The 13,129-nt window shown below is 58.4% G+C and overlaps 1 protein-coding gene across 1 annotated transcript in view; it reads left to right on the top strand.

Moving 5' to 3' along the window:
* Positions 1-11,478, top strand: part of QSOX1 (quiescin sulfhydryl oxidase 1) — a 38,728-nt gene extending 27,250 nt beyond the window's left edge. The window contains exons 8-12 of the mRNA XM_080647805.1: positions 545-599; positions 2,031-2,153; positions 2,909-3,056; positions 7,234-7,413; positions 9,580-11,478. Coding sequence (XP_080503931.1) covers positions 545-599; positions 2,031-2,153; positions 2,909-3,056; positions 7,234-7,413; positions 9,580-10,349 — 1,276 coding nt within the window. The 3' untranslated portion in view covers positions 10,350-11,478. The remainder of the gene's footprint in view (positions 1-544; positions 600-2,030; positions 2,154-2,908; positions 3,057-7,233; positions 7,414-9,579) is intronic.
* Positions 11,479-13,129: the final 1,651 nt, after the last annotated feature.

Below are 13,129 nucleotides of genomic sequence, written 5' to 3'. Positions count from 1 at the left end.
AGGCCTTTCCTCAGAGGCCCTGTGAGCTGCTTGGTCCCCAGGTCGCTGAGGCCTGGGGTGGCTGGCCCAGAGAATCAGAGGCAGAAAGCCCTGAGTGGTTCTGTGTGCTGCCCTGCCTGACACCCAGGGTGCTTTGCAGGCGTCGCTCAGAAAGAGCAGAGCACCCCCTCACCCCCAGTCTGGTCCTCCACAAAGGACCGACCAGGGAAATTAAGTCTTGTTTGGCCCCCAGGGGGACTGTTTGCAGCCAGAGGGAGGGGAAGAATGGGACCCAGGAAATGCTGGAGTCAGGCAGAGGCTTAAACAGCACCCTCTCGATGGCACCGGTGGAGCTTGCGCCCTCAGCAGGAGCTGGGAATGAGTTTGGGACGAAGGACCCCTCCCTGCCCGAAGCCAGGGCTCAGAGAGGACAGGGCTGCCCGCAGCACAGAAGGGAGCGAGCTGTGCAGGACCGAGAGCAGGGGGCCTGTTTGAGCTGGCCCACATCCCCTGGAGACACCCCCCGGAGACTGCGAGTATTTCGGCCCTGCCCTGGTGTGGGCAGCTTCGTCCTGCGCAGTGACAATAGCAGCAGCTGCCATTTCGGGAGCTCGGACAGGGTGCCAGTCTCTGCAAAGTGCTCTTTGTGTATTAGCTCCTTTGTCATTCTCATAGCAAACCGCAGGGTGGGGATCCCACCTCAGAGAGGGGATGAAGGCCCAGGGGAGGAAAGCACCTGTCCCAGGCCCTCCAGCCAGTGGGCGGCCGAGCTGAGACTTGCACCCACATGTCATCCAACCCATGCCCTCACCCCGCATGTGCATGGGGCACCGAGAGCATGAAGGGCCACAGTGCTCCGCTGCCTCTCGGCCCCGCTGTGCCTGGTGGGAGGGAGGCACGCTTAGCTTAGGTCGCCCCTGCCCTGCCCGCCTGAGCTGGGGCGCTCCCTGCTCTCTCATATAAGTGTGTAGCAGGACTGGCCACTGGGTGGCGCATGGTCACCAGGGTTTCCCTGCTCGCAGCAGAGAGGGGGCCTCCCTGTAGCCCTGAGCCCCTTCATTCATCCTTCCTCCTGACACCCTGGCCTTAGAAGGTGGAAGGTTCCAAGCCCGATGTCGGGCGAAGGTCAGTGAGGGATGCTGACTTGAGGCTGTAAATTTGTGCTGAGAGCCAGAGCTTGTGTGAGCTGACGAGGCAGCGTGTCCAAGCCCAGGATTCTTCCTGGTTCTCCTCCCTCTGGGGACGGTCCAGACCAGGAGGGCTGGTAAGAGTAAGGGATGGTTTTCCCAGAAGACCGGGTTGGTGGGAGGGTTTTCTGTTTAGCGATCATTCCCACCTCCAGGACCTTTCCTCTCACAGGGCTCTCTCTGCTCGCATTTTCCTCTGCAGGTTTCTCAGTGTTGTCCTCCTGACCTGCTCCGCTGTGCCCCCCGCTCCTGCCCCGGCCCCCGTGCATTTGTGCACATGCACTCTCACACACACATATCTGTCCTCCTCCCTGGGGTCCCTGTGGCTTTAAAGTGCTGATACTAATCAGATTTGAGCTGACTTTTTGTCAGAGCAGCTTTTCGTGTTCCTCAGAGACTCCTGGGAGTTGCCATCAAGATTGGGATCTTGGCTAGGAGCCCGTGGGCAGCCTCGTCCCCACTGGCAGCCGTGGAATACAGATGAAAGGCTGTTTGCCAGCCTCGCCCAGCCGGTCAGGCAGTCAGCAAGTCAGCTGCCCTGTGGAAGGTCCCCAGGGTCCCCAGCAGCCCTCTTCCCCGTGGCAACGTGCTGTCAGAGGTCCACACAGGAGCCCCAGCCTCCAGAGGAGGAGTCCTTCAGGGCACAGCCCCACTTCCAGCCTCTCTCCTCCCCCCACCCTTCCTCTTCCCCTCACCAGGTGCCCAGAGCCAGGGTGGTGAGGAGCCACATCTGTGTCTTAGGCAGAATGTTTTCCCGCCTTGGCCCACTTTGGCCCCGCCCCCCCCCCCCCCCCCCCCCGCGCGGGGCTGGGGGCCCCTGGGGAATGGTTTCTCATCTCCAGCTTGCACTTGTTTCTCCCCTAGTACTTCCCCGGCCAGCCCTTGGTCCAGAACTTCCTGCACTCCGTGAACAACTGGCTCCAGAAGCAGCAGAGGAAGAAAATTCCCTACGGTTTCTTCCAGACTGCCCTGGAAAACAGGAAGGAGGTGAGTCTGGGCAGCAAGGGAAGATCCTCTCCCATCTCTGAGACTGTGGGAGTGGAGGGGTAACACTGACCTCTGAACTCTACCCATTTGCATTCAGGAAGGAATCAGTGATCTTAGTTGGGTCTTCCCATTAATAATTAATAAATTACTATTGAGCCTTTACCTACATATCTTAATCCCCCAACATTAATTGAACGTGGAAATTATCCCCATTTAGCAGATGAAGAAACTGAGGCGAAGTCACTTGTCTAAGCCCATAAGGGGTCGAGTTGGGATGTAAAAGCGATGGTGAGACACAGGCTGTGACCATTTTTAACTGCTGCCCTCTGTGGCCTCCAAGCACCCGGTGCTGCTCGCTCAGCGTGGCTTCTCTGTGCCTCTCCAGGGGCGCCGCCCACCCTGCTGATTGCAAAGGTGGGCCAGGGCAGCCAGCAGAGGGCAAAGCCATACAGACTTGGAGGATGTCAAAGCTGGACAGTACACCTCCAAGATCAGCCCCTCGTTTTACAGATGGAGAAGCTGAGAGTAGAATAAGCGTGTGACTTGATCTGTGTCACAGCTTTTCAGCTGATGCTCCTTTGGTGGGTGTGGCCAGAGGAAGGGAAATGTCACCCTCGAGGTGGTGGCCTGAGAGAGGGCGCTCATTTGTCGGAGGGCTGTGAGCAGACCTTCCAGTCTCCTGGAAGCTTCTCTTCCCATCTCCATCCTTTTTCTCCTCTGTGTGTGCACTCACGTTCAACATCTGTGTCCCTTAGGGCGTTGTGATTGCCAAGAAGGTGAACTGGGTAGGCTGCCAGGGGAGTGAGCCGCATTTTCGGGGCTTTCCCTGCTCCCTGTGGGTCCTCTTCCACTTCCTGACCGTGCAGGCAACGCGGCAAAACGTAGATCGCTCTCAAGAAACAGGTGAGTCCGGGGCCTGTGCACCCCCAGGCCTCAGCCTGGCCCTGTCCTGCCTCCACTGGCTCCCTGATGCGGGCCCCTCTTTAGGGGATTCTGACACAACCAGCATGGGACCCTGTGGGGAGGGGGTGCCCCACAAACTCGGGCGTCAGGCCTCCCCCTGGCTTCCTTGGAACCATAAGCTTGTTTCGTTTTCAGTCTTCATGAAAAACGAGCGGTTCCATCTTCTATACTCCTATAAAGAAAAGAACGGTGTCTATTTCACAGTTTACATGGCTGATACCATGTGCTTTGAACAATTTTATTGCTTCCCACTGAGAAGTCGTTTTCTAGTGGAAGCTGGGGGACACCTCGCCCCTCCCGTCCTGATCCCTCCCCAAACTGTGCAGCTGCAGCTACTCCACAACCCACCTGCCTCACCCCTCCACTCAGCGACCAAAAGGGTGGCATCCAGCCCAGGCCAGTCCACGTTTACCAGGGGACCAGGGTTATGTCAGGCCCTGGCTCAGCCTGGAGGAGGCGGAGGTGGAAAAGAGACAGTCCCTGCTCTGGGTGGACGGTGGGACAGGTGGGAGGTGGAGTGTGCCAGGAGCTGAGGAGGAGAAGGATGTTCAGAAAGAAAGGAAATGCTCCCCCTGTTGGGAAGGGTAGGCGGGGGTGAGTTGTGTTAACCTAAGAATAAAAGGCCAAAGGGAGAGGCAACAAGCACTTATTTGAGATTTTTTAAAAAGGATAAAAAGAATACCTATTTGGGAAGCACTGATTCGGGTAGAAACCCAAGTATGTGCTGATTAGGGAGCATTTATGAGGACGGAAGGGGAAAAGTTACATCAGTGAAGGAAGGCATTTCTATTGGTGCAGATCAGCCAACATAGAGATGCTAATTCTACAGAATGTTTTTCATTTTCAGCCTGCTAGCCATCAGCACAGTAGTCATATCTTTGCTTTTGTTTGTTTTTTGTCATATTTGCAAGCAGTTCTTTGAGACGTAGTGTTGCTGTAAGCCCATTCCAGAGATTTGAGGCCTAAGACGGGCACGGCAGCTCCTCTGGGGGATGGCGGCTCCAACCCCGTTTTCAAGTGGCCCCATTTGTATTGTGTTTTACAGAAGAACGGGAGTTGAGCTAGGAAGGAAGAGCATCCCATCCCCAACAGAGACAGAGGGAATTAGGGGAGCTGCCGGGCGTGGGGACAGCCAGCCAGTCCCTGTGTCAGCCTGTGTTTACGGAATGTCTCCAACGTGCCGGGCCCTGCTCCAGCGGTGGGCACAGCGGTACGAGGTAGAAGTCCCTGTCTCGAGGGGACAGTATTCCAGTGGCAGGAAACAACAGTGAACGCACAATAGACCATTCAGTTATGGTGATGAGTGCTGTGAAGAGGACAGAGCCGAGTGGGGTGCGAGAGGGTCCAGGGGAGGGGCTGCTGTGTTTAGAGGGGGTTGGGGGAGGCTGTTTTGGGGAGATGACCTGTGCTGAGACCTGAATGGGGGCAGGAAGCAGCTGTGGGACACCTGGGAAGAGAACCTTCTAGACCAGGGGTGGGCAAACTTTGACTCGAGGGTCACAATGGGTTCTTAAACTGGACCGGAGGGCTGGAACAAAAGCATGGATGGAGTGTTTGTATGAACTAACATAAATTCAAAGTAAAGGAACGGAGGGGAGAGCAAGAGAACCGGATAGAACAGCCGGATCCAGCCCGTGGGCCGTCGTTTGCCCAAGGCTGTTCTAGACAGAATTCGTTTGCTAGGCTGCCATGACCAAGTGCTACACGCTGGGGGGCTTAACCAACAGAAGTTTATTGCTCACAGTTCTGGAGGCTGGAAGTCCAAGGTGAAGGGGTTGGCAGGGTCGGTTTCTGCTGAGGCCTCTCCTTGGTTTGCAGGTGGCCATCCCCTCCCTGTGTCTTCACATGGACTTCTCTGTGTGCGTGGCTGTGTCCAGGTTTCCTCTCTTACAAGGACACCAGTCAGGACACACCCTGATGATCTCATTTAACGTAATCACCTCTTTAAAGACCCTGTGTCCAAATACAGCCACAGGGTTAGGACGGGAGTTAGGACTTCATCGTGGGTTTTAGAGGACACAAGGCAGCCTGTCACACCGGCCAAGGACTAGCGGTGCAGAGCACAAGTCTGGCATGTAGGGAGCGCCAGAGGGAGGCCAATGTGGTGCCCAGCGTGGTGCAGCCTGCAGGGAGAGGCAGGAGAGAAGGTGGGCACGGGATTTGGATCGCAGTTTAGCGTTTTGAGAATCCATTGGAGAGTTTAAGCAGGGCATGATGCAAATGATCAATCCCTTAGAAAGATTCCTGGGTGGAGGGCGGGCTGCAGTGGGGGAGGATGGCAGCAGGGCAGCCGATTCTGAAGCTGTGGATCTGGTTAGTCCAGGAGAGGCGGTGGAGGCCCAGACCAGAGCTGGAGGTGTGCACGTGGAGGAAGTGGGTCGGACTTGGGGCTATGTTGAAGGTGGAGCTGACGGGACTCAGTGATGGATTGGGTGAAGCATATGCATGATCTAGGACTCAGGGTGCACCCCGGAATTGTTGGACCTGAACCTATGGCAGACGATGGTCCTATGAGCAGAGAAATGGGAAGACTCGAGGCAGGGGTGGGGAATGGGGAGTGGATGGAGAGGGAGGGGCAGGGAAGGTGGACTTAATGGTCTTTGCCTGTGAGACATCTGAATGGAGAGGTAGACAGTTGAGTCTGGAGTTCTGGGGAGAGGTCCAGGATGGAGATGCACATCTTGTGGTCATTAGCACACAGGTGACAGTTAAAGCCGAGGACTGGATGGGCCCGTGAGGGGGTGGGCAGAGAAGAGAGCAGAGGCCTGAGCTCTGGGTTCTGCAGCATCTGGGCCTCCGCTAGCGGAGCAGGGCCAGCGAAGGAGATTAAGAAGGAGCAGCCCCTGAGGTTTCAAGAGGGCGTCCCCAATAGAGCGATTCAAGGAGACATAGTCAGCCGAGTGGGTGCCCTGTGCTGCTGGGGCTGGGGACCTTTCTGGCAGGAGTTGTCTGTGGTTTAGTGGTGAAAAAGGCCTGGTTGGATTGAACTGGAGAAGACAAAGAGCAGGGAAGAAACTGGAGATAATGGGGGAGTCACTGGGGTGTAACAGGTCAGAGAAGGGTTTCGTTGCTGAAGTTGTTTCGCCAGCTGGAATGATGTCATATTAAGGGAGAAGTTGATGATGCAATAACAAAATAAAATATTTGCAGGAGTAAAATCTTAAAGGAGGTGAGAAGGGAGGCGGTCTGGAGACAGGCAGGTGGAGGAGGTGAAGACCGTTGCAGCGCAGGTGGAGGGTGGTGGGCAACTGGGGTGGATGCAGGAGGAGGAGAGAGGCAAGACCTGGCTGGGTGTGGGCACTAAAGCTGCCAGGAACAACAGCCTGGACGTGGGGCTCAGCAGGACAGAGAACAGCGTGCTGATGTCGCAGTGGATGGAGGGGTGAGGCTAGATGGCCTTTTGAAGGGCGGGGGGGTTTTGCAGCAGGAAGGAACAGCCCCAGGCCACTTCCCTGCCTCCAGCCCTCAGGTATATGGAGGGTATGAGACAAGCGGGGCCGGGAGGGGCGGGGGTGGGCATTGGTATCTTCAGGGAGGAGCCCAGTGTCAGAGCAGAAAGGTGGGGGGAATAATCAAGCCTGTGCTGATGCCAGGCCAGAGGGTCCAGTAGGAGGGAATGGGGAGGCGGGAGGGGAGGTGGAGACACATTAGAGGATGTGCAGGCCAGATCAGGATGGACTCCTGGTCCTAAGCCCAAGGGATGAGGTGCCATGGGGAGCAAGTCAGAACAGGAAGCCTAAAGCAGTGGGGCCACAGAGGGGCAGAGGGGTTGAGGGGTGGGTGCTCTGGCCCCTGCCTCCCTCTCTAGCCACTTCTCAAGGAGCCTGAGTGTCCTGCTGACAAGTTTGGACTTTAATAAGTGACAGGGCCTGGGTCAGTGGCAGAGGTAAGAAACGGGGGTTTAGGAGTTTGGGAGGAGATGGAGTCAGCTCTAAAGGGACCCTTGGGAGGTGGAGAACAGTAGGCAAGGAGACCCTAGGCGCCTCATTGGATGGGCTGGGGTGTAGGGTCCCTGTGCAGAGGCGACCATGTGGGCCTGTGGAGGGAAGGGGGGTGGGACTGGCAGGGGCAGACAGTCTGAAGGGCCCCCTGTGAATGGCATCTCCTCTCCCCACAGCCAAGGCCCAGGAGGTCCTCCAGGCCATCCGGGGCTACGTTCGCTTCTTCTTTGGCTGTCGAGACTGTGCTGGCCACTTTGAGAAGATGGCTGCTGCCTCCATGCACCGGGTGGGCAGTCGGGACAGCGCTGTTCTCTGGCTGTGGTCCAGCCACAATAAGGTCAATGCCCGCCTCGCAGGTAAGGAAGGACCACCTCCAAGGCTGGCGTCACCTACAGAGGGAGGGTGAGGTGGGGGACTTTGGAGTCTTGGACCAGAGTTAGGAGACGGGACACTCGTCGTCCCCCAGGTAACAACACCTCGTGTGTCACAGCGTTTCACAGCGCACAGAGCCTTTCACATGCTCTACCAGCCCTGCTGATGTATATCAGTATCATTAGACCCATTTTCCAGATGAGGAAATCGAGGCTCTGACCCTCTAAGACCTGCTCTTCTTGATGCCCTTGCTCCTTTCCCCCTGCACCAGGGCCCCTCCCTCTGGCCTGGTGGGGTCCCTTTCCTGTCTCCCCATTCTGCTTCCTGGCAATTGGCCCCTTACTCAGACCAACAGGAAAGTGAGAGCTGGGCTTTTCTACCCCCCTGGGAGGGGCCTAATGATAAAATGGGCTGGAAAAGAAAGACCAGGTTCTTTCTAGAAATAAGGACTGATTTCACCGGGGTGGGGGCGGGGGGCGCCTGGCCTGCTGAGTTCCCACGTTGGCAGTGCTTCTGTTCCCGGGGCTCAGGAGTCCGATGGGTCCACTAGGCAAAAGCATTCATCTCCGGGGTGACTGGCTGCCAGGTGGGGAGGGAGCCATCTGTGGACGGGAGCCTGGGCTTGTCTGTGGGGAGAGAGGAGTATGTGTGGCTGGGACAGACCGCCCAGGGGGCGGGGGTGGGGATAAGGCCTAGGCAGGGGAGGGTAGAGGCGCTGTAGGAGCAGGTGGTGGTGCAGGGGCCTGCACTTGGTCTTGGTCTCCTGGGGCCTCCTGGTGGACTTTGAAAAGAAGGCACGTGCCTGTCTCTCCTCCCACCCCTGCCTTCCCTGCCCCAGCCCTGCCACCAAATGCTCCGTCTGACCCTCTCGCCCTATGACCTCTGCAGGCTTCCAGCTTCCCTCGGGGCCCAGCTGCTGCTGGTGGGCCAGGAGCCAGGCCTCTCTCTGAGGGACCTAAGGAAGGCTGTTCCCTACCCTCTCTGGGGGGGAGTCCCCTTCAGTTACAACTAATCAGGGGCGGGAGGGGAGGCACAGGCTGAGCGCTCACTTTGCAATGCCCACTCCCCACTTCTCACCGGACCCTTGGAATCTACTTGTCGCCCCTCCCCAATATAACCATCTGGCTTCTACATCGCCTCTGCGGCTTCATTCTGACCAGCAACTTCTTTTTTCCTGTGAAACCCTTTGGAGCGGTGCCTCCTTCACGAGAGATGGGCAGACTGTCATTCCCTGGTGACAATGAGCGGGGGGGCTAGTGGCAGGCCCTCGGGCTCAGCCCGGGTTCTGCCCACAGCCCGGCCCTGCTTGGGGTCCCAGCTGCCTGCTAGGCAGGGCAACTCCTCACTCTCTTCCCATCCAGGGCCCAGGCCTCTCCACACCCACCCCTTGGAGCCCACCTGGGGGGGAACTCCACTAACTCCCACCTACCCCAAAGGGCTGCAGTGGAATTATTATGTGCTACCAACTCTTTTTTTAAAAAATATTCCACTTAATTACAAAAGTAACATATCTCCACTGTATAAAACTTGGAACATTTCAGAAAATGGCAAAGAAGACAAATACTAGCAGACCAACCAAAGCCCGCAAGCCGGGTCCTTCCGAGCCGCCCTGTCCCGTGTCTGGTCTGGGGGGAGGGGTAGAAACCAGCAGAGAAGGTGACAAAGGGAGAAAGTGGATAAATATGGGGGAGGAGCCCTAGCTGGTTTGGCTCAGTGGATAGAGCATCGGCCTGCGGCCTGAAGGGTCCCGGGTTCAATTCCTGGTCAGGGGCACATACCCGGGTTGCAGGTCGATCCCCAGAAGGGGGCGTGCAGGAGGCAGCCGATTAATGATTCTCTCTCATCATTGATGTTTCTATCTCTCCCTTCCCCTTCCTCTCTGAAATCAATAGAAGTATATTTTTTAAAAATATGGGGGAGGACTGGAAGGGAAACTGGAGTGCTGGGGTGGGGTCGGGAGGATTCCCCTCACCCAGGGGCGTCCAGGGCCAGTGCTAGCTAGTGTTTGGTCTGCCTCCTCTCACACCCACCGTTTCAAGGTGAGCCCTTTTTTGCAGAGGAGGGAGCTGGCATTCTGAATGGAAGAATGAGGTCTGGGCTTCTGGGTGGGCCCAGTGTCCCAGCCAACCTGTGTGTGCTTCTCTCCCCAGGGGCTCCCAGCGAGGACCCCCAGTTCCCCAAGGTGCAGTGGCCGCCCCGTGAACTCTGTTCTCCCTGCCACAACGAACTCCGGGGGACGCCTGTGTGGGACCTGGGCAACACCCTCAGCTTCTTCAAAACCCACTTCTCCTGGAGCAACATCATCAGGGACCTTCCAGCAGCGGAGCCGCCCCGGCGGGGAGCACAGAGGATGGCCGAGCTGGAGCTGGCGACCGGAAACTCCACTCTGGGCCCCGAGGAGGCTGAGAGCATGGTGGGCCCAGGGACCAAGGTCCCCGGGACTGTCGTCCTGGGTGCTTTAGCGGACAGACTTGGGGCCAGTGGCCCCCCGGAGATGCAGGCTAGCCTCGGTGTGACCAGAGCTGAGCTGGAGCAGGGACCTCCTGAGCACATAGCAGATCTTCAGAGGGATAGCGGGGAGCAGCCAGAAGGGCAGGAACCCTTGACCGAGCGAGACTTGGGAGCCGGGTTGCTAGCTGAGCTCCCGGCTGAGGACCTGCCCAGAGGCCCTTCAGAGCGGAGACGCGTGGGCCGCAGCTCCAAGCAGCTGGCCAGTGTCCCTGAGGGGGAGCCAGAGGCTGGGGCCCTGCGGGGCCGGGGCCAGTGGCTGCAGGTGCTGGAAGGGGACTTTTCGCACCTGGACATCAGCCTCTGTGTGGTGCTCTACTCCCTGTCCTTCACGGGCCTGCTGGCCATGTACACCTACTTCCGGGCCAGGATGAGGGCCCTGAAGTGCCATGCTAGCCACCCCACAGCCTGAACTGTCCAACTGGGGAGGGTGGCAGGAAAGGGAGGTGCTACCATGGGCTCTTCCAGTCCCCTGCCCCCCTCCCCACCTTGCTCTTTGTCCAGGGAAACCCAGGAAAGCCAGTTGCTCCAGTGAACCCTCCTTGGTCCTTGTGGGAAGGGACGTTCCAGAGACCTGAAGAGGTGCACGGGTCCAGGCTCCTCAGACAGCACGGGGCGGGAGGAGGGGGTGCGGGCAGCCCTGGGCAGGGAAGGTGGGAGGCGCTGTCCACGGCTTCTCAGCACCAAATTCCTCTCTTTCAGCTTATCTGAAGCCCCGCCTCATTCTTGCTGAAGTTCCAATGTCTCCTGCTCAGGCTTGGCCCTAAATTGGGGCAAGTGAGCCACAGTTTCCAAGGCTTCCCATCGGAGGAGGGTCCCCGGGCAGAGTGGGCTGGAGCAGAACTCCTCCCTACACCCCAGGGCCCTGCCCATCCCGCTTCCTTCTGGATACAAGAGGCCTTCGCACCAGAGAAGGAAGGACCGCCTCCAGCCCTGGTGGCCTGCCCAGCCTCCGGCCCCTCAGACCTCCTGGCTGGGGGGTTGGCTTTAGCGTAGGGATTGGAAGCTTGTGGAAGTCCTGTGACCTCCCAGGTGACATCTGTGGGAGGGGCGCCTCGGACTGGTCCTTCCCTAACCTCTGCTACAGGGAGTGCACAGGCTGGGGCTGGGGTGGGCTTGCTCAGCTGGGCGGGTGATGGTCGCTGGGCTGGGGTGAGAGGCTGGCTGAGCAGGACCTGAGGGGCGGCGTGGGGTTGAGGTTGGGGTGTTGGGACCTGTAGTGCCTTACTCGGAGCTGAGCTGGCAGAGGCAGAGTGAAGAAGCAGGAAAACGTTGCTTCACATGTGCTTTGGCTCTTCCCCCTTCGGCTCACCGGTGTGGGAGCTGGATCTTCGTTGGTTTTGATTTTCAAAATAGACGCTAACCTTTGGGTGTGGAGGGTGCAGGAGTGAGGGGAGTATAACCTCTCGGGGTCCACCTCCCGTCTTGTAGAGGCGAAAGGGTCAGAGGGGCGGGTTACGCTGTACATACACATGCTTGATTCTCACTCTGCCCACTGCTGGCGAGGGCTGTGGAATAAATTATTTTTGTTAAGGCAAGCACCCCTGTGTCCTGTAACTTGCTACTTGAAGGCCTAGTGTCCAGGTCTGGACAGATGGTGCAAAACTCTGTCGTGAGAGATCCAGCAAGACACGATTCCCCCAGGCTCACAGAGATGCGGGCCTGCAGGGGACACGGTGCCCCATCACAGCCCCTTCTCCTCGAGGGGCCCTCCCCGACTGCCCCCAGAGCTCTGGGTGCTCCAGGCCCAGCAGTCTCCCAGAGCACCAGGCAGGCCGCAGTGGAGGTGCAGTCCCACCCCCTGCACCCCCGTCATCCCCGGAACACCTGCCCAGGTGCTCTCAGTTCTGCTGGAGGCACCTTCATCTGCCCCTGCCTGGCCCTCAGGCATCCTGCATCTCCAGGAGAGGGGCCCTGAGCTGGCGGCTCAGCCTGGAGGAGTCAGCCAGATTAGAGGGCCTGCCCCTAATCCATCCTGCTGGGTTTTACAAGGATCAGAGCAGCTGATAATGAACCTCATTAAGAGGGAGCAGGAGCCCCAATCCGATTTGGGTTTTCTCTTTGACATCACTTTGCTCAGATGGAAGGGGGTGGGGTTCCAAGCATGTCCCTTCTGCTAGGGCAGCTGGGATGGGGGTGGGGGGACAGCAGGGGTCACCCTCCTCCCCTGCTGTGTCAGCCCTGTGTTACCTGGGGTGGATCCCAGCCTGGAGCTGCTCCTCTGTCTGAGGTTCCCTGTCTGTGTCCCGCTCTAGCCATCCCCCTGCCTGCTCCATCCCCTAGGCCAGCTTGCTCATCTCCCCCTGCCCACAGGCCCTGCCTGGCAGGCTCAGACTGCCCAGCCAGCACAGTGTCGGCCCGTGTGGCCCTGGCCCCGGGGGTGAAAGGCTTCCATGGGCCAGGACTACTTGAGCACACCTGTTCCCCACCGCCACCTGGTCTGGTGCCGCCGCAATGCCAAGACAGGGTTTCCATGCGCCAGCCCTTAGAGCTCCAGTGACCGTGTTTTCTAAACCAAGCTCAGGTATTCAGAACCAGGGCCCGGCCGCGGGGGTGCGTCTGCCCCTCAGCAGTGCAGCCCGGGCCACTCTGATTGATAAACAAGGGCCCGGCTTCCTCCTCAGCAGGACGGCTGCCTTTCACCCTGATTTCCCCAGGGCTCTGGGCAGCATCCAGCATCGATAACCGGCTTCTCCCGCCAGCTGGTCCCCTCCCCTCCCTGGCCTGCCAGGCCTGGAGCTGGGGCTTCTGTGACTTGAACACCGCCTGCCGCTCCGTTCTAGGTCGTCCTCTGCACCTTGGGAGAGCTCCTTGGGAGAGGGTCCCGGGGGACCAGCACAGCAAAGGTGCCAGGCCCGGGCCGACGGCGCCCAGCCTGGGATGTTTCCACTGAGCATTGAGGCCGGGTTTCCTGGAGGAGGCAGCTGAGCTGGGCTTTGAGAGATGCGTTAGCAAAGAAAATGAGGAGGAAAAGGGCATCACAGGCAGAGGAGAAAGCACGTGCCGCCGAGGCCAGCAAAGGGAAATAGTCAATACAACGCTTTCTAAGCAAAAAACTAAAAAGCACTTAAAGGAGTTTTTCCAAGTTGCACTGGCCTGGAAGCTGGGAATAAACAGAAGAGAGATGCGATTCCCCCTGCTGTGTGGCGCTTACACTCTAGGAAAGGTGAGAGGGAAAGAGATACCGTGGGA

This window comes from Plecotus auritus, assembly GCF_963455305.1.
Source record: "Plecotus auritus genome assembly, chromosome: 12".
NCBI lineage: Eukaryota > Metazoa > Chordata > Mammalia > Chiroptera > Vespertilionidae > Plecotus > Plecotus auritus.
This window is presented reverse-complemented; position numbering and strand designations above follow the sequence as displayed.